Below are 21,054 nucleotides of genomic sequence, written 5' to 3' on the forward strand. Positions count from 1 at the left end.
CATCCATTTGGCACTGGTTCACAACACCATGAGTTTCTTCATCTACTTCAATTGCATTTTTATTATTATCTTCTCTAGCTACCACGGTTGTTGTTGGCATTTCTTTAACTTCTCTTTGGAGAAGGATTGGTTCTACAATCTAAACAAGTCTTTCCGGCAATGCCATCTTAACAAAATTATGGAGATTGAGACCATCTTTAAACATTTCATCATTGGATCTCTTCCCCAAGAACATCTCTAGTAGAAATATTCCATAGCTATTCGTGTCACCATCTGTTGAAGCCTTACCACCCATGCCATACTCTATACACATTATGTTATGTTAGGAGATTTTTTAGATCTTGTTTAACAAAATATTAAAATTAAATTGAATTCAAGAAAAATCACGATGAGAGATGCCATGATTTCAAAATTTCAAATCAAAGAGAGAGAGAGAGAGAGAGAATTTCTACTTTAGATTAATACTTTAGGGCCTAGCCTAGTGCAAGAAGGCAATATTTATGGTTTAGATATATAGAAAAGGAAATATGGCTAATGGATAGATTAGGATAATCTAATCAAGCATTGGACACATTTGATATCGCCTAGGCCCCACGTTCACTACAAAATCATATGTCCTCTAATTATCCATTACTAGCCATGAACTTGCACGTTGCGCGGGATAATTATTATTATGGTGGTTTTATTATTATTATTATTTGAACTTTGTTTATTGATAACTTGTTCAGATTAAGATACGTACATGAATAAAATGCACAAAATTGTAGCATAGATCTGTTTTAAGGGCAGCTATACCATATTTGATATAGCCGATTGGCAATATATCATCACAACCACATAGTGTTGAGGAAATAAATGCTTTAAAAAAAGCAAGCTAAATGAATGGATAGCCAGTAATATTTGGCAACTAATCAAATTTATGATTTATCAAGGCTTAAATCATATTTAAAGCTTTTGTTACTTTGAATTTTTTTATGTAGAAATTAAATTTTGCGTATGCGTGTTTCCATGTTGCATGTTGTGAGAGAGAATATTGTGTTGCTTGCATGTTGTGAGAGATAATCTTATTTTGATAGTAAGGTAATTGCTAAAAATAACATACAATATGTTTTAGACGATTTATTTACTATATCTGTTAGGATAATTTAGGATTTAGACAATCAAAAAGACATTACTTGGAGCAACATAGCCAATAGATCCCTTTATTCCAATTGTGCTAGTTTGTTTTTGAGAAGAATCATCTGTAGTTGAGAGGAGCCTAAGCCAAAATCACTTACATGAGCAAACCTATCATTATCAAGAAGAATAATGCTTGGCTTTAAATCACAATGAATGATTGGTGGAACAAAATGGTTGTGAAGATAATTCAATGTTGAAGCAACATCAATTGCAACATTCAGTCTTTGAAGAAGGCTTAAATCTTAAATCTTGCGTTTAATCTTCACCGTCTATCTCTGGATGTAACCAGATATCTAGACTCCCATTTGTCATGAATTCAAAGACTAGAGCTTTGAATTGATTTCCACCATAATCCATGCTAGAGCAACATGTTAATATCTTGACAAGTTTCCTATGTCGGATATTTCTTAAGACATTACATTCAGCCATAATGCTCTTGGAAGCACCCTTGTGTTTAAGGTTAAGGACCTTCACAGCAATTAATGTTTCTTCTAGATGAAGAACTCCTTTATATATAGAGCCAAAACTGCCAGATCCAATCAAATTACTCGGAGAAAATCCATTAGTTGCTTGTTCGAGCATTCCATAAGAAGCATTCGGAAGGAGGTCTATTGTTGAGGCCATAGAAGATGAATTCTTTTTTGGTTTTTTCCTCCAATAACGAACAAGAAAGAATGACAATAGGAGGAAAAGTAGAACAAAAAATACAGTTGCAATTATTAGCTTGAAAGCAAGGGAATTTCTTGACTTCTTGACTTTGATAGGACATGCAGGCAACTGCAATTTCAGGACACTCCCACAAAGTTTAGCATTTCCAATCACTGATATTGCACTTTTATTATTAAAAACTCCTCCTATTTGTACCTCACCCTCAATATCATTGAATAAGAGATTCAAATTTCCTAAAAATTGAAGTTTCTCTAAACCCTTTGGAATCAATCCTGATAGGTTATTTCTTGAAACATCTAGATATCGAAGGCCTTTGAAGGAAGCGATAGATGAAGGTATGGATCCTTTAAAGGAATTCCATTGCAAGCTAAGATATTCCAAGCTCAAACAGTTTCCTATGGAACTAGGAATTTTCCCAGACAAATTATTTGTAGAGATGTCCAAATAGTTAATATTTTTCAGACTGTCTACTTCAGAAAGGAGTTCTCCGGTAAATGAGTTGTATGATAAATCGACCAATGTAAGTGAAGAAAGATCAATAACCGGCTAGGGAATGGATCCATTAAGGTTATTTTGTGAAATGTTGAAGAGCTGCAAATTTTGGCAGTTTATAATACTTAGAGGTATGGTTCCTTCCAATCTATTTTCATCTAAATTGAGTCGGAACATTTGAGTAAGATTGCCTAGGGAGGCTGGTATTTCTCCTGAAAGTTAGTTTCCATTTAAAGCCAATACTTGTATCTTTTTAAACCCTCCGAAACTAGTGGCCATGGGAATGACACCTATGAAGTGATTATTATCTAAGCCCAAGACAATTAAGTTGACAAGATTCTCTAATGATGCAGGAATAGGTCCAGATATTTTGTTGTTTCCAAAATATAATCCAGTGAGTTGGGTTGACAAGTTGGATACAGAATTGGGCAAAACACTGCCGAATTGGTTTGTAGTTTTATCCAATACTTTAAGTATACTATAGTTTCCTAAAGATGTTAAGAAACTGAGATCCCTTCCTAGGTAATTGGCTCTCAAACGTAGTGTGAAAAGATTTGGCAGATTTCCTAAATTTGTTGGAACTGATCCCAAAAATTTGTTCTCGCCTAAATCAATTCTTTGAAGCTGAGTTGCATTGCATAACGAAGTAGGGATTGGCCTAGAGAACTCATTTCCAGCGAAATAGAAACTTTGGAGATTTGGAAGATTTAGGCCTATGTTGGCTGGAACTGTGCCACTAAGTTGGTTGTATGAAACTAAAACGATTTGGAGAGATGACACATTGTAAAGAGAGGAAGGGATCATAATTGACATTTTATTAGTCAAAATTGAAAAATGTTCTAAGCCTTTTAATTGGCCTATGGCATTTGGAATATTTCCCACCAAATTTTTGCTGGCCATGGTAAGTATTCTTAGTGATGAAATATTTCCTAAAGATGGTGGAATACCTCCAGTCAGATTGTTTCTAGAAACTTGAAGTACTTCAAGCTTCAACAAAAAGCCTAGCTCAGCTGGAATCTTCCCTTTAAGCTTATTCAAATGAAGATTTATGAACCTGAGATTGGAGCAATTGGACAAGCTAGATGGTATATTCCCTTCCAGCGTGATGTCAGGAAATTAGGTGAAATGGAAGCAGCGAATTAATCCCTTTAGGTAACAGAATATTCGCGGCAATATCAAACGTTTATTAGAATGGCATTACATGAGGAGACTTGACCTAGTCTTTCTAATTGGTGTTTTTTTTTTTTTTTTTTTTTTTTTTCCTGATTTTATAGAATTACATTATATGAGGAGACTTGATCTTAGTCTTTCTACTTTGAATTATTTTTACCTTTTCTTTTCTTTTCTTTTCCTAATCTTAATTAATCATCAACATCAAATTTCAAATCAAATTCAGGGTGTAAAAGATTGGATGATGAAGCCATTTATCTAATTGAGTTTTACTTAATTCAATATTTAGAGAAAAAAGAAATTAGGTTTAAAAAAAATGAGTTTAATCGATCCATATGTGAACTCTTGTAGCAAAAGAATAAATATCTTTGTGAAATTGGTACAATTATAATAATAATTGTTATATAAAAGCCATAACTGAGAAAAGCCCAAAATTACAAGATCAAGGCATAAGAATAAATCATTCTCATGAAAATCTTAAGTAGCATTGCGTTGTTATAAGGTTCGTCGAAGAAGAAGAAGGCGTGTAAAAGGGGACCTAGAGGTAGAATTTGTTGAATTAAGAATTCCAGTAGGACCCGCGAAGGAGAAAGAGAAGCAAATTTCTTTTAGTTGGTTCCCAAACTCTTGGGTTTAAGAAAGATCGGTGTGGGACCCACGTTCAGCTAAGAAAATTTCTTCCAAGTAATAGTATACACGGTCTGCCAACTCCCGGTTTCCACAGCTGGCGAAAATGGGTAATTACCCATAAAACCCAAACTATATAGTTAGTAGGGTCAGTTTAGAAACTATATAGATTTTTAGCAACTCGAGCCTCAGAGGCTCGATTTTGGGCCCCTAAATCGAGCCTCTAAGGCTCGGTTTAGGTTGTTTCATGTGGCAAAAATCCACGTGGCGTCTACATGGAACTCGAGTCTCAGAAACTCGAGTTCCACGTAGATGCCACGTGTTAAACTCGAGTCTCTGAGACTTGGTTTACTTAAAGTGAAACCGAGTCTCAGAGACTCGAGTTTCAAATAATGCATTTTCAAAAATAACGCCTCACTCACCTCACACAAATCACTCTCCACTGTCACTCACCCTCACCCTCTCTCTCACACAGAGCAAACGCTTAAGGAGAGCGTCTCACTCACTGTCTCACCCTCTCACACACTGATCCGTCACTCACTTTCTCCACTCACACTCTCACTCACCTGCTTCTCCATCTCATTGTTCTCATTCTCAGTCAGTCTCACTCTCAGTCTCAGTCAGCCTTCGCCAAAAGCTTCGATCAAGCCACAGCAAGCTTTGAGTCTACGCGGTCTCTCAAAACTAAAGAAAAAGGTGAGTTGCTTTGTACCCACCGTTGACTGTTTGGTTGCCGAGAAACATGCATGAAAAATTAAAGAAAGTCATCAGTCACGAATTTGTTTTCTATTTTGGTTTCTGTATTGAATTTGTAATAAAACTGTTAAACCTGCTAAAAAAGAGCGAAACTTTATTGTGTTTTGAGATTGAATTGGTTTGTGGGTTTGATTTTTTTTGTTTTGTTTTGTTTTGTTTTGTGCTTTGTTCTGTTCGTGGGTTGATGTGTTGATATGAGGGAAATTTCATACTCAAATCTTGAACTATGCATTGTTTTGCAGTGATGATGTTAGGGTTTGTTAACTGGGTCTTTGTTAAATTAAATTGTTGATGTTAGGGTTTGTTAAAGTTGATGATAGGGTTTGTTAAAGTTGATGATTTAGTGTTTAATTTGATCCATGTTACTGAAAGTTTGATGACTTTCTTCTTGGTAAATTTGATAATGTCTTAAACCCCTTTTTATTTTTCTAATTTTGTGAATTCTGCATCTGTGCTCCTTTAAATTTTATTTACATTTAAATATTTCAATTGGGTTGTCATTTTAAATTTTTTTCGCATTTAGTAATTTTAAATTTTCCATATGAAGCGTATGCTTAGTGTAATTGTAATTGGATAATGATCAAAATATACTTATAATAGATTGATTGAAACATTTAGGAGATATTGGAATGGGCTTGGCTGCTTCTCTTAGGATTATTTCTGTTCCTTCTTTTTTAAAACAGAGGAGCCCTGTGGCTAATAGCTTCTGTTGACTTTTTTAGAGATTACATGTCTTACTTTTGACGGATGTGATGTAGCAATATTTAGGACTAGTGACCTGACAACATCACATAATCTCTTTCCAAATTCTCCTTTTAAACGAACACTGAAAAAAATGGGATTCCTGCTCTCCAAGCAGGCACTACAAAATACACAATTTATGTCTCCATTGTATCCCCATCAAAGGAGCCTATCTCTAGGGCCAACCTGTTTCTAAGTGCTAAACACCCGATAAAGGGCACGCTAAGGGATGGCTAAAGGGAACCAAACCAACCTCCACCAATTAACCATAGGAGGCTTGGATAGAAATCCTTCCGGGTTTCAGTATGACTAAAATCTAGCATAATTAAAAACATCCCAAATAGATTTTCCACCAAAAAAAAAAAAAAGAGAGAGAGAAACCACCCAAATAGGCTGATCCACATCTTCTAACTTAATTAGATATAATTTTCTTTGGATGGAGACTAAGTCATCTGGCCTTGCATGATTTCAACACCAGTCAGAACCCTTCAACACACATCAACCTTGGCATCCATGTTGCTAGCAGAACCATATACTGCTCTGTATCCATATTTTTCATATGCCCCCATCAGCATGCCACCAATCATGCATAAGGAAAATAAGGATCCCATCCCCAACTGAAACTTCAGATAAGGTCTAGCAAGGCTTCTCAAGCTTAGGATCTTCCTCCAGCCCCAGGTACACTATTGAGGGACCGTAACAACTTAAAAGCTCTTCCCCTTTTGAATGTTATAGTGCACCTAGGTCACACATAAAGAACCTGCTTGTACAAAAAAATTCTAATTATGCTTTAGAATGGCTGCCTTATTCCATTCCTCTATCCTTTTCAACCCCAAACCTCCTTTCATTGGCACACAATCCAAGCCCAAAACAACTATAGCACCCCAACATACTTCTCTCAAATTTTCTACAAAAAGGTACTGAATTCTTGCTCGATAGCTTTTACAAACTCCTAGGCAGTTGAAACAACTAGCCAAATCACCTAGCACTTGTATAGAATACTGATTGAAGGAGCTGAGGTCTTCTTGCTGAGAGATTTTTAGCTGTCCACCATAATTTTATCAATCAGAGATGATCATGAAAGCTCAATCTCTCTGATATTAATGGGTACCGAAAAAGCAACCTGCTTTCCTTGTACTCCTTGACACTTAGCTGCATAATCATAGTAAAAGCCTCTATTGCAATTGCAAATAGTTAAGTGCACGAATGGCTAACCTCTTCCAGGAGGGTATCTAAAAAGTATCTATGACCCGAGAAGATGAAAGATAAAACAATAGTTATGTCAGCCAATATGAGTAGAGGACCAAAAACTCATTATTCAAGATATACCAACCAATAAATCATCAGAGTTTATAAGGGAAGAAAACACAACAGATAAAAATAAAAATAAAAATTGATAAGTAATAAAATTATATAAATCAGGAAAACAAGTCACCCAAGTACACAAGAAGTATAATGGGGTAAACAATCAATTACAAAATTGCATAAATCTAATAAATCAACAATAGAAAAAAGGAAAGGCTCCTCATGGCTGATAGCCAATCTAATAATGTTCTAAAAAAGAACAACTTGAGATTAGGCATAGAACTTTCCATGTCTTCAAAACTCCTACTATTCCAGAGATGCCATATGCACCACATCAAACAATGATGGATAACCAACCAGATATGACCATTCTGATTACAACCAAAACAGCCTTCCCATAAAGAATAAAAATAAAATAAAATAAAATTGAATTACGGCAAAAAATTCTCGGCAGCAAATTAACTGTTTATTAATGCAGTGCCTATAAAATCATGTGCCACATGAAGCAGAGACAAGATCACTATACAAATGCCACAAGTAGAGATCTTGAAAAAAATTATAGAACTAGAATATCAAATGAGGCAAGTAATAAAGCAACATAGAAGATAGCTAGTTAAAATACTTTTTTAAAAAAGAACCTGAATGCATATGTGTGACAAATAAAATGACCCAGTAGATCAGATCATATACTGTTGAAAATAGAAAAAATATAAAATGGTTCTAGGAAAGAATTTAGTCATGCAGTCAACCTGAGGTTCCAATGTTGGAATTGAAGGCGCCCGATGCTGCAGCTTTTTAAATTCTAATATTTCAGAATTTGCCATTTGTAACTGCCATTTCTTCCTTTTAGCAAATGCATCCTCCACAATCTCAAGATTAGCATCTGGATGAAGCCCCACAACAATAAAGTGTTCAAAGAGTGAGGTAGGCTCCTTGTATTTAGTGAGGTCCTACAATAAGATTCTCAGATAACTTACTTAAATAGGCAAATAAAAATGAAATAATTGGCATGAGAACAGATTAAAAGACATAATTAAAGCAAGCACTATTGTTACCTTCAGAATAAAAATGTCCCGACTATGTAACTTACATGATAATGGAACATATCAACTTAGAAAAATCCTCAATCCACACACTTTAAGTAAATTGCACTCAATATGGGCAAACTAGTATCTACGAGAGTAGAAAAATTTGTATGATGCATCTCCAAACAGCTGGTTTCCATTATAATAACAAATAAGAACTTTGAAAATGTAATAAAAAAATAAGTACTAATAGTTCAAATGCTCAACACAAAGTGACAATGACCTTAGTTAAGTAGTCCTTTGCCACAAAATCAATACGGTGGAATAAAAAAGAAAAAGTTCAACTTTTTGTGAAAACACAGAGAAAGGATGCAAGAATTTGGAAATATTATGGAGCATTAACTTTAAACAGACATTAATAATTCATATAAAAGGTGTTTCCAACCCTAAATTTTTTGTTAAAGCGTTAATAAATACCCTTAAAATTTTGAAGAAATAACTTAATCAATAGCAATCAAAAAATTCAAATCTACATGCACAACTAAAAACATATAACAAGCTGAAATTTTTTTCCCCATCAGAATATATGTAGCCTACACAAAACATAATCATACACCACAAAAAGACTATAGTATAGCTATCAGGTTGTGTTCCGCAGGTTGCCTTGGGGTTGTCATTATATGTATCTGATGAGCATGGGTTTTCCACCTTGCATTTTTTGAAGTATTACCAGTCTATTGCTAGTGATTTTTCTCCAATCAAATTAAGGTTTCCTCAAACAATAAGAAAAGAGAAGTCAGGTGTGGCATAAAGCCATTAAAAGCAGGAGGATAGTGAGGTTGTGGTTTCAAAACCCATTGGGTCGTGTATGACTTACCCATTTAAAAATAAATCAAAAATCAAAAATAAAAATAAAAAGGAAGAAGAAGATAAACAAAAGCCATTAAAAAAGGACCTTTATAGCACCATCTCAAGTCAGTAAACAGGAAGCTCCCTGCCCTCAATAAGCACAGCTTTTCCCTCTTCCTCTATATACACTATACCAACTACAAAGGACCTTCCTCTGTAGTTAGCCACCAAATCCAATAGTGATCTAGGTATACTGCCACAGACACAGGCACAGAGCAAAACAGAAAAGAGAGAAAACAATTCCTAGAACTGTAGAGTGGACCCAAAGATGGCACAAAACATCACTTCAATGCATGGAACACCAACAAGTGATAAAATGACATCTCTTGATCATACTTCCACCATGAGTGTAAGAAGAAAATGCTTTAATGAGCCTAAGAAGGATATGTTCAAGGGAACCCCAAATCACAAATATTTTGCCAAGGGAAAGCATTGCTCTAACTTTGCTGAAGAACCTCATGAGACGACCAAACCACAAAATTGTGGCTTACTACTGTCTCAAGCACTGTTTTATGTAATCTTCATCACATCACATCCTCTTATATTACCAAAATCATTCATAACATATTCCGAATTAGGAAAGGCATCATATAATTCATTCCTAGTTAGCTTCGACAAACCTGGCATTCTGGTGAAGTTCCCCTTCCAAATAAACCATAGGAAGCAAATAAGCTTACAAACTTCCACTTCAAATGGACAAAGCATTTTTCGTGCCCTTGAGACAGCATAACATCATTCGGTAATATATTTTATGTGATAATCATATTCAATAAGGATTATTGTATTTCTATTCTTTTTCTTTTCTTTTCTTTTTTTTGTTGGGTGGGGTGGGCGGGAAGTGGAGAGATAAGTTATGTTAATTATTCTTGATGCTTCACCTTCAAGGAAAACTGATAAACAAAGGGAGACAAAATGTTTTATGGTTTGCAAAGTCTTTGCTTGTGCAGGCAGAACAGATATGGCTAGGGTATTAGTATCTTTTAGCCAGAAAATGCATTTTTTATTGATAAGAAGAATTTTCAAATAGCCTAATCACTAAAATCTATTGAGCAATAGTATATGAACAATAATATACCTCCCATGTACTAGAGCTATGCCCTCTTCAAGATTTCTAATAAGGTCTTATCATATACCAAAAATTTACTCAAGTACGTATTCAACTTCCTAGGTCAGAGGTCTCTGAGATAAATTATGCAGAACATGCTCCTCTGGGTAACAAAGTCACAATGCCTATACATTACTGCATAAATGAACAGAGGATGCAGAAATTAAGTGATGACAGATTCTGCATCTTTTGAGCCAAAAAGATGAAACTCGTAATTACAAGGCCGTGTCTCAATTATAACTAGTAACCTTTCTGTGTCATAATGAATTTGTATAAACAGTTTTCATAATAGGAAAAAGCTGCTAATTATCACACTATTTAATAACCTTTAATTGGATTAATATATTGAAAATTCCACAATTGTATTATATATTTTATTTGTTCTTACTATGGACACCTATTTTTGTATTAATAGGATTTTTTTTATTGTCTCATCCATGAACTTATGTTTTATGTATACTTTTAAATGAGATAATAATTAAAGTCTAATAATTTTGATATTTAAAACACATAAAAAAAAAGTAATTAAGAAATTTACTTATTATGTGGTTGTCATGACATCAATCACAATTATTATGATGTCATTTTTTTTTTTTGGAGAAGAATTATCATGTCAATTTGTAAGCATTTTGTAATAAAATTGATATTAAAAAAATTGTTTCTTTCATTCAAAAATTAATTTATTTAGTTGTTGATATGAAATCAATCAATACTATTTAATACATTAGTTTCTTTTTTCTTTTTCTTTTTTTATGTTCCTAAATTACCCTTTAATCTCATGTTTGATAGTAAGTTTATCAAAGCCCTTCATTGTATTGTGGTATTTGTAACTAAGCATTATTTTGTGTGTGATCTTCTTCTAAAAAATAAAAATAAATAAAAAAACTGCGTGTGTTCAAAACTGTAACCTTAAAAATAAAATCCTAAGTCTAAAAAGCTTTGTGTTCATATTGGCCTCTTTTGGTTTAGTCTTTCATCTTTTACTGAATTCTCATTGTACAAATTGGCTTTAGTTGCTCTAACTCATACCTATATATTTAAGCATATTGTGTGTTCAATTTTGAAACTAACTGCTTATCATTCTTCTTCAGTATGGCTGCTGCAAATGCTGGACGCATTGACTATACACAGCCTGGACCCATTGACGACTCGGTGTTGTCACAGCAGGCGACGCATCGGTCCGAAGCTATTTGGAATGGGCGGGTAAAACACTCAACTAAATATTTACTTGTGCACATGCATTTAATCCATACAATGTACACGTATTTGCATATACTATATTAATCCATGATTTTGTTATGTGCAGGATCCAGGGTCCATTACCTGCCGTAGTCGTAGTTCAGAGTTCTCCAAGCAACCTCCAATGGTGGACGACCGAGTGAGGAACATCATCACCACAGTTGGTTTGGAGGGACTCCTGTGGGTCCCGGGTAGAGAGATTGACAATGGCCTGATAACGGCCTTAGTGGAGCGATGGCGGCCCGAGACTCACACCTTTCACATGCCACATGGTGAGGTGACCATCACATTGCAGGATGTGGAGGTTCTTCTCGGGCTTCCTGTTGATGGTGACGCTATAACAGGGAGCACACAAAAAACTTGGGTGGATGTGTGCCGGGACTTCCTTGGCTTTCGACCTGTAACTCAAAACAACCATAAGCAACTTGATGGGCAGAGGATTCTCATCAACCGCCTTTTGGAGGAAGTTGCTAACCCATTGCCGCCTGATGCTGAAGAGGATCAGCTGCATAAGTACGCACGATGCTACATCCTAGCGCTATTGGGGGACACAATATTCATGGACAAATCCGGCGATAGGGTGCATCTAATGTGGGTGCAGCAGTTGGAAGACCTTCACAACCCACGGAGGTACAGTTGGGGAAGTGCTTGCCTTGCATGGTTGTATCGAGAGCTATGCAGGGCAAGCGAGGACACCAGTCAGATTGGTGGGTGCTTGCTGTTGCTCCAGTACTGGGCATGGGCCAGGTTCCCCTATTTGTGCCCGACAGTTGAGCGAGGCCCGCCAGTGGGTGCTTATGGTCCTCCAGTTCGTGGTCCACTATCCCTGAAGTAAGTCTCTACCTCATACTGCTATAACATACTGTTATGTGATCATTACCAACTCCACAATCATGTAACTTGATTTTATTTATTGATTTTAAAGGCTTCTAGCAATTTTTTATGTCAACATAACAACATTTTAAACCGAGGTTCAATGTAGTTGATTATGTTAATCTATTATAATTTTGTGACTCTCAATATAGCTGGTTTGTGCTTTGTCTTTTAAAAGGGTCGTTTCTTATTCCAATGATATTATTAATTAGTTTAATATCTTTAAGATTATCTCAGTAGTTATATGTGATTACATTATCTTAGTTTTAACAAACTCATAAGTTTTATATTGATATTGATATTATTAATTAGTTTAATATCTTAGTTTTAACATCCAATTAACATTAATTGCTACGTTTCAGCTTTTAGTATTATATTGATATTTAATATATGTGATTACATTATAGTTTTAAGATTATCTCAATACTTATTGATCCATTCTTCTTAATTGTAGGTGGTTGTGGGTCCCAAACAAGAAAAATAGGCCCGCCCACATCTTCAGGGACAGGTATCGCGAGCAACTAGCTTCCATGTTGCCAAACCAGGTATGAAAATGCCTTATTTTACGCTTTTACGAACATCCATATAGGTTTTGTGAACTTTGAAATATAAACATTGTTCCCTAATGTGTTGTGGACTTTTTTTTTGGCTATTGTAGGTGGTGTGGCAGCCATATGAAGCTCATTTTAACGACCTCCCGCCGTGGTGTGTTGCAGGGAGGGCCGTATGGACGGCAACGGTGCCGCTTGTATGTTTCCACCTAGTAGAGAAACATACACCGGATCGTGTTGTTCGTCAATTCGGGATGATCCAAGAAATTCCCGAAGCTGTTAACACTGACAGAGTGCTTCATGGCATTGATTTGAGGGGGAAGATCGGTGTTAATTGGATGCAGAAACATGCTGTGCATATCCTTGAGTGGGGTAATCGCTTTTATCGGCGTTGTGAAGCAGTGCTTGGTGATATGCCTCCAGAGCACGATTACCACGACTGGTTCAAAAGGGTGACTCGGAGGTTCATCGATAGGCCTGGTGCTGTAGTGACTCTGCTGGTAACTTCTCAATGTCTTCTACATGTTACCGTGTTTCTTACCATGAAGCCACTGTTTAGAGAGCATGATGTTTGTTACTACATTTTTTGCTTAGCACTTCATCTCCCTTTAATTTGCAATTATTAATAGCAGAACCAACATTTATTTTATTATCAATTGGCATTGTTGATTTCGTATTGCAGGTCTAATATGTGTGGTTTTTCCATGTGCAGATTGAAGGATACGTCCGTTTGTTGAGGCGTCATCTAGTGGGCACGGAGGACCACAATGACATTACTGAGGTGCTGACGGCAGTGCAGGCGATGACACGTGTCCAACCTCCTATCCCTGAGGCCCCGATTAAGGAGGCAGCTATGCCTACCGGCCCAAGCACGAGCGCAGCTCCAGCCGAATGTCAATCCCGTCCGCCTGTTGCTACCCCTCAGCTTCTCCCTACCCCCGATCCCTCTGCATCCACCCCACATGCATCCGCCAGCCCCACCATCCCTTCATCCACCCCACATCCATCCCCTACCGTCACCATCCCTTCACCCAACCCACATTCAGCTCCTACGCCCACCATCCCTTCACCTAGCCCACATCCAGCCCCTACGCCCACCATCCCTTCACCCACCCCCCATCCATCTCCTTGCCCCACCATCCCTCCACCCACCCCACTTCCTTGTTCTGGCTCTGACGTCCGTCCACCCACCCCACAGTCATTTCTTCAGCTGTCACCCATTCCATCCTTTGACCTGGGTACCCCACCTGACATGCAGCAGGAGCCACCCTCCCATAGTTCGTTTAGTACCCCTTCTTCAGCCATTGACCCACCCCATGTTCAGGCTGAGCAGGCGGTTGGGTTACCTACAGCGGCTGAAGGTCGGCCTAAACGCATATCAAAGGCACCTCCGTGTGGGATAGGGGGGCACAAACATGGACACAATGTTGGGCCCGAGGCATCTGACGAAGGACATGCAAGACCTCCTCCTCATTATACGAGACGGCGTAAGATTCAAAAAAGGTATCTGAAAGCTTAATGTGAAACAACACACTTTATTCCATTATTATTTCTCTTTTCACATTTCAATAAGATTATTTTTGTTTTCAATATGGTTTGAACGTACATTATTGGAACTAGGTGAATGCCTCAAATAAGGACATTAGCTGGAGGTAGATATTCCAACAAGGATATGGTTCTTAAATGTGACAATGGAGGTAACCCAACATGTGTTGGTTGTTAAATGCTTTTGTTGCAATTTTATTCCTTGCATCATTTGTTATTTTAATCTACATATAATTTTATTCCAAAGATGATTGTTTTAGCGACAAGTTTGAAGAAGATGAAGAAACAATGTTTCTTGTTAAGGCGAGATCACGGAAAAGAATTAGGAATTTGGATAGTGTGATGACTGAAATAAATTCAGATGATGCAAGAGAGAAAAATTATGAGTCAAGGAATGGTAATGTGTGTACTGGAAGCAAGGAGAGATGCAGTCCAATAAATGTGAATGTAGCTTCTTTTCTCTATGCCTTTTTCATAGTAGACCTATATGTATCTTCATATTCCAATTCCATTGAAGGAATTAGTTCTTTTAGTTTTTTTTCTTCATTCACTGCATAGTATTCATAATTATTGTCGTAAACAGGGTAATGGAGAAGATCGCTTAAAATGCCATCAGTGTATGAAGAAAAAGTTTGTTGTTGTTCCTTGCACTAAGTGTAAGAAGAAAATGTATTGCATCCAGTGTATCAAGCAATGGTATGGTATTCCTTGTACATTCAACTTTTCTTTAGAGATGTTCTTTTTTCCCCCTGTTTTAATTCATCATTCTTGCTCTTTGTGTGTGTATAGGTACCCCCACTTAGAAGAAGAAGAAGTTTCGATGCTTTGCCCATTTTGCCGTAGAAACTGCAACTGTAATGTGTGCTTGCACTCAAGTGGGATGATTAAGGTTTTGTCTTTGATTTTATTTAATTTTTTTATCTCACTGCTGTAAATTTCTTCAAATGCTTGCTCTGATTAGATTTTTAACCTTTCTAACCTTCAGACTTCAAAGAGGGACATACCCAGTCATGAAAAGATTCACCATCTCCAGTATTTGATTTGTTCTTTGCTTCCGTAGAACTCTACTTTAATGGGGTTACCATAAATGGAAATCGAGTCTGTAAGACTCGGTTTCTACTTATAGAAATCGAGTATCTTATACTCGATTTCCATAAATAGAAATCGAGTCTCTAAGACTCGATTTCTATTTATGGAAACCAAGTATAAGATACTCGAGTTCCACTGGGAATTTTTTTTCTTTTTTGGCCGCAGGTCACCAGAATTATTTTTTAGTTCTCAAATTGGGGTAAAAAAAAAAGGAAAAAAAATTCCCAGTAGAACTCGAGTATTTTATACTCGGTTTCCATAAATGGAAATCGAGTCTTAGAGACTCGATTTCTATTTATGGAAATCGAGTATAAGATACTCGAGTTCCACTGGGATTTTTTTTTTTTTTTTTTTGCCGCAGGTGCATGGACCAGAATTAATTTTCTCCCCTGCAGCAAATTTTCCAGGGTCCAGAACACATCAAACAACTACATACGCTGTGATAGGCGAACGGAGCATACATTAAAGTTCTACAACCAGATTAAAACAGTAACTATTCAATAAAATTATTGTTGGACAAAAAGTCTTAGCACACAATGGCAGTTCAATACTAGAAGGGCCTTGTGGTTGAACTTGCCAAAGTAATATCATTGTTCGTATTATAGGAAAAAGCTGCATCACGCAACTAATGTAACGAGTAAAATGGATAGCAAATAGTTCAATTATCCGTAATTTACAACAATAAACAAAATAACAACTAAGTTAATACAACATAGTCTACATATTCGCCTAGCGGAAGCTCCATACTGATATAACATATTATACATATTCACCTAACACTTGTCCATACTGATACAACATACTCTACATAATCACCTAGCTTGTCCATACAGAAGATCACGACAAGTCCCACGTACAATGTCACTTACGAAAATCAAGTCTCCGCTTGCCTGACAAACATTAAATACGGTTATTAGTTTCCAAATGCAAAGAACAAAAACCAAATGACATTCTGAGTATATTATATAAAAACAGTGACGGCACTTGCCTAGTTCATAGCACTACCACTTGTCGAAGCCCCATGGGAATTGGGACAGCATCTGTGGTTATGCCCCTCTTGATGACACACTCTACATCGTTGTCTCGGTTGAATCTCCCTCAACTCCGGATCTTCCCTCCGGCTTCCCCGTTCTCACCGTACCCCATCCATTTCATTCCTTATTCTTGACATCGTAGGACGACCTTTGGCCCGCAACAATTGTGGGTCAGGCACCCACCGTGGTCCGCGAACGTCTGTCCATAATGACTTTGACTTTGGCACCACAAAATTATGTGAATATGTGAGAATGGCGTTGTTCAGACTGTAACATGGGTCAATATAGCTGGGCACATTGAGATGTAGACCTTTAAGAACTTTAATTGCATGTGAACAAGGGATCATCAAGTTTTGCCACTTTCCACAACCACAAGTTCTATCAAATATGCGCACATCATGACTGTGATTTCCCCCTCCAGCTCTATGGTCGTTATACGGGGTAACCACTTGATATATACCCTTTGCATGATTATAATTCCTCAGAGTGTGTCCTGCAATTTTCTGCTCATTTTTGTTATATATCTTCATTGCATAATCACTCCACACCTTACCTCGAGAGAGATCAGAAGTAATTTGTTTATGTCGATCGTGGAAATATGCAACAAGTTTAAAATAAGTGAACTCAACCATTGTAGCAATGGGCAAACCGCGGGCACCTTTAAGAACCCCATTAAAGCACTCAGAGATATTGGTTGTCATTGCCCCGTAACGTCTTCCACCATCATGTGACTGGGTCCATTTGTCTACATCCTCACTCATTAGATATGTGTATGGCATATAAAGTATAATCCGGCAATCAGTAGGGTCTACACCCCTCAGTAAATTAATCTCGGCCTCCTTAATGGTTTGCATTATGGACACAAATTTAGCATCATGAGTCGCATATCCAACTTTCAAGGCCAATGCCTTTAAAGTCGGGTTATCAAAATGTGTGTTGAAGTTGCTAGCAACATGTCGAAGGCAATATCGATGATATACCCATTCTCTTCCGTCTTGCCCTCTAGGCCACTCTCGAATGGCGCATTTGATACCTTTATGTCGGTCAGAAATAATGCAAATGTCCTTGTTTTCAATAACACGCTCTATCGAAGTCCTGAGACACTCTAAAAACCACCCCCAACTAGGCCCTAACTCCTTGTCCACAACAGCAAAGGCGATAGGCAAAACCTTTTGATTAGCATCGGTTGCCATTGCAATCATCAATACCCCTTTGTATTTACCATATAAATGAGTTCCATCAATACTGATCACTGGCCTGCAATACTGGAATGCAACAATGCATGGAGCGAATGCCCAATATACATAGCGCAGTAACGTAGTACCTTCTAATGGCTTAGGTATGGTGTGATAGCTATACTGGGTACCCGAATCCTGATCCAAGTATGCCAACAACAACTTTCGCAATCTTTGGTAAGACTCCTCCCAATCTCCAAAAATCTTAGCAATTGCCTTTTGTTTTGCGTCCCATACTTTATAGTAAGAAAGCTCATGATCATACTTAGTACGTATGATCTCCCAAAGCTCATCAACAGTAGCAGTGTGCTTTTTTCGCAATCTTCCCACAATTTCTGATGCAACAAAATTAGAATCCATCATTCTACCGTCTCTTCGCAGCCCAAAGGGTATACAACTGTGTGGACCCACATAAGACGTGACCATCCACAGACCATTGAATTTAGGCTTCATGTATGCCCCAACGTACCACTTGCAGTTGTCGTCAACGCATGCGGCACACAAATGAGTTGTGCTCGACCTTTGGATGGAGAAATTTCTATTATCCTTTGCTGCGTATATTATCAATACACGCTTCATCGCACTTTATTTGCAAAAGTCAACCCTTTACAAAAATGCATCCCATCTTGCCAAGTACAAAGAAATGGTATCTGAAGACGTGAAGGATCAACCATATCTTCCCAAGTATTTGCGTAGAATGAGTCCGCAGGAGGTCTGTAGCCAGTGGTCGTATCTGTATCATGCTGGACACCAATATCATCATCATCTGCATCGCCTTCATCATGGTACTCCATATTTTCCTCTTCAAAATTAGGAACGACTTCATGCTCATCCACATCGTTCTCAAAGTCACCTTGCTCAATCCTCTCTTCGTACTGATCCATATCATCATTATTTTCACCATCATTCGCAGCATGATCTTCGTCTTCGTCTTCCTCCTCTAAATGTGTCTCTTGAGAGTAGAGGGTTTCACCAGTATTCGCAACATAATCTTGAGATGGGAGCGTATAACCTCCCATTGCATACCCTCCCATTGTAGTGCATCCATCATCTAGGGCTGTAAATTGTAAAGCCGTAGATGTTTCTTGCACCACCTTAGTACTGTTGTCTACATTCGCCTCCAAACTTACATACAACTCAGCAGCATTTACTTGGGGCATTTTCTGGATCCTATTAAACATCATCTTTACATGTTTATCTTCTTTAATCGCCATATACCCGTAATTTATCCGTTCATGAAGAACTTCTTGTGGGCAACGATAAATAATCTTGATGTCATACCAAGCAGGGTTCAATTTCAATTCGTCCATTATTTTCCTCTTCAAATCAGTCAACGTCTTCAACTTACGACGTAACATCATGTAGTAGCATTCGATACCCTCCCCTCTAAATGGGAATCCGTCAATCCCTTCAGGATTGTAAAGGGGTCCACCGAAGTATACATTTATGTCAATATTCTTCAAAGATTGTGAACCTATTAGAGAGCCAAGTAAATTTATGTTAGTGACATATTTGATCTCTTTCATTTAACATCAATTACAAAACCTTTTCTATCTACTCAAAGTACAAGAATCACAACTTCTAAAAGTGTAACAATTGCATATACTCACCCCACATCACATACAAACACACTCAATCATTTTAATTTCATACTTAAACAAATAAAAAAGCTAAAGACAAAACTCACCCCCATTACACAATTGAAACTCAGCTCTAACAAAAATATAATTAAAAATATCAAACCAAACAACAAAAGTCATCAGGATGTGCAAATGAATGAGTGCAATTATGTAACAACATAATTCAAGTAATTTTAAATTAATGACATACCCTATTACACTACTATTGATGAAATAACATAGAGCAGGGTTCATCAGACAAAAAAAAATATATATATATATATATATACATATATATATAAATCATGATCAATCAAATTAGACATATCATCTAATTTAATATATATATATATATATATATATAAATATATATATTTATATAAATATATATATAAATATAAATAAATATTTATATAACTATATTTATATTTAGCCTATTTATACAACTATATAATTAAATATTTATATATTTATATAAGTATTTATATATATAGTTTTATAAATATCAAAATAAAAATATATTTATATAAATATTTAATTATTTAATTATATAGTTTTATAAATATATAAATAAAAATATGTATATATAAATATTTAATTATATAGTTGTATAAATATAAATATAAATATATATACGTATTTTTTATAAGGAAACAAATATACATATTTTAATACAAACAAATATCTTATCAGGAAACAAATATATTTGGCTAATACAAACAAATATTTTATTAGGAAATGGCATATACACTAAACAATGCAAGCAACACTTTTTAAAGCAGCTATATACACTAAACAACTAATTAGAGAGTGAGGAGACCCTTACTTGACATAATGATGTGCAAATGTACTGCTGAGATTGTATGAGAGTGAGAGGAGCAATGTTTTGCTGCTAAATATGTATGAGAGTTTGAGTTTCTGTGAGAGTTCTTAAGAGAGGTTCTGTGATTGAAGTTGCTGAAGGTGTGAGAGTTGTTGAGGTTTTGTGATTCAAGTTGTTGAAGGTGTGAGAGTTTTTTACTGTTAGTCTAATATATTCATTGAGTACGTTCCTAAACAGACAAAATTGATTCATAATAGTCTGAGAGAAGTTTTGGTGCTTGTGCTCTAGTCTAATATATTTTTTGAATATGTCTCAAAACAGACAAAGCACTTCAGCAACGTACTCAAATTAAAGTGTACGAAGCAACAAAGACTGTTGACTAGCACAGAGCACAAGTAAATAACCAGCACAGAGCACAAGTAAATAACCAGCACAGAGTGTAGCACAGAGCACAGACTGTTGACTAGCACAGAGCACTTTTTGCTTGACATGACCAGACTTCCAGACGTGGGGGAACAGTGGTTTGAAACTCGAGTCTCTAAGACTCGGTTTCAACTTTAGTAAACCGAGTCTCAGAAACTCGATTTTCAAGCCACAAAATTATGTTGCTAAAACTCGAGTCTTTGACACTCCGTTTACATTTAGTAAACCGAGTTTCAGAAACTCGAGTTTTATCTACGTGGAACTCGAGTCTTAGAAACTCAAGTTCCACGTAGACTCCTTTGCCACGTCAAACTTTGTCAACATACGTAAACCGAGCCTCAGAGGCTCGATTTAAAGGCCAAAATCGAGCCTCTGAGGCTCGAGTTGCTAGATTCCCAATTTCTTTCAAAACCGGGCCAACTAACTGAATAGTTACATTTTTATGGGTAATTACCCATTTTCGCCTCCACAGCTTGGACCTTCAAGGTTCTGTACATGGCCCACATTTGACAAACTATACATTCTACACACCCTTTTCCAACCATTTTGGGCTCTTCTTCTTAATTCCTTCACCCGATGGGCTAACCTCTTGCTCTCTTTCCCTACATGAATCACTACCCCATGACCACGAGTCCATTAAAAAGT

The 21,054-nt window shown here is 36.7% G+C and overlaps 2 protein-coding genes and 1 pseudogene across 2 annotated transcripts; 2 read left to right on the plus strand and 1 right to left on the minus strand.

Moving 5' to 3' along the window:
- Positions 1 to 1,152: 1,152 nt before the first annotated feature.
- On the minus strand, positions 1,153 to 9,531 carry LOC126696631 (probable LRR receptor-like serine/threonine-protein kinase At3g47570; annotated as a pseudogene).
- Positions 4,547 to 14,340, plus strand: LOC126696632 (serine/threonine-protein phosphatase 7 long form homolog). The gene is made up of 8 exons (XM_050393328.1): positions 4,547 to 4,833; positions 11,070 to 11,181; positions 11,285 to 12,048; positions 12,243 to 12,245; positions 12,545 to 12,635; positions 12,749 to 13,141; positions 13,354 to 14,144; positions 14,262 to 14,340. Exons 2-8 carry the CDS (start codon positions 11,071 to 11,073, stop codon positions 14,263 to 14,265), a joined length of 2,157 nt encoding a protein of 718 aa, XP_050249285.1. The 5' UTR covers positions 4,547 to 4,833; position 11,070; the 3' UTR covers positions 14,266 to 14,340.
- Positions 14,266 to 15,246, plus strand: LOC126696633 (lysine-specific demethylase JMJ29-like). The gene is made up of 5 exons (XM_050393329.1): positions 14,266 to 14,338; positions 14,434 to 14,633; positions 14,770 to 14,882; positions 14,976 to 15,075; positions 15,172 to 15,246. Exons 1-5 carry the CDS (start codon positions 14,266 to 14,268, stop codon positions 15,244 to 15,246), a joined length of 561 nt encoding a protein of 186 aa, XP_050249286.1.
- Positions 15,247 to 21,054: the final 5,808 nt, after the last annotated feature.

The sequence above is a fragment of the Quercus robur genome, chromosome 8, assembly GCF_932294415.1.
Source record: "Quercus robur chromosome 8, dhQueRobu3.1, whole genome shotgun sequence".
NCBI lineage: Eukaryota > Viridiplantae > Streptophyta > Magnoliopsida > Fagales > Fagaceae > Quercus > Quercus robur.

What these genes read in the sequence shown, in the direction of transcription:
- LOC126696632 (XM_050393328.1), top strand. Translation starts at nt 11,071, where the DNA reads ATGGCTGCTGCAAATGCTGGACGCATTGACTATACACAGCCTGGACCC. An exon ending in CTTCCATGTTGCCAAACCAG is followed by an intron (nt 12,636 to 12,748) that starts GTATGAAAATGC and finishes TGGCTATTGTAG; the next exon opens with GTGGTGTGGCAGCCATATGA. An exon ending in GTGCTGTAGTGACTCTGCTG is followed by an intron (nt 13,142 to 13,353) that starts GTAACTTCTCAA and finishes TTCCATGTGCAG; the next exon opens with ATTGAAGGATACGTCCGTTT.
- LOC126696633 (XM_050393329.1), top strand. Translation starts at nt 14,266, where the DNA reads ATGCCTCAAATAAGGACATTAGCTGGAGGTAGATATTCCAACAAGGAT. An exon ending in ATCCAGTGTATCAAGCAATG is followed by an intron (nt 14,883 to 14,975) that starts GTATGGTATTCC and finishes GTGTGTGTATAG; the next exon opens with GTACCCCCACTTAGAAGAAG. An exon ending in ACTCAAGTGGGATGATTAAG is followed by an intron (nt 15,076 to 15,171) that starts GTTTTGTCTTTG and finishes TCTAACCTTCAG; the next exon opens with ACTTCAAAGAGGGACATACC.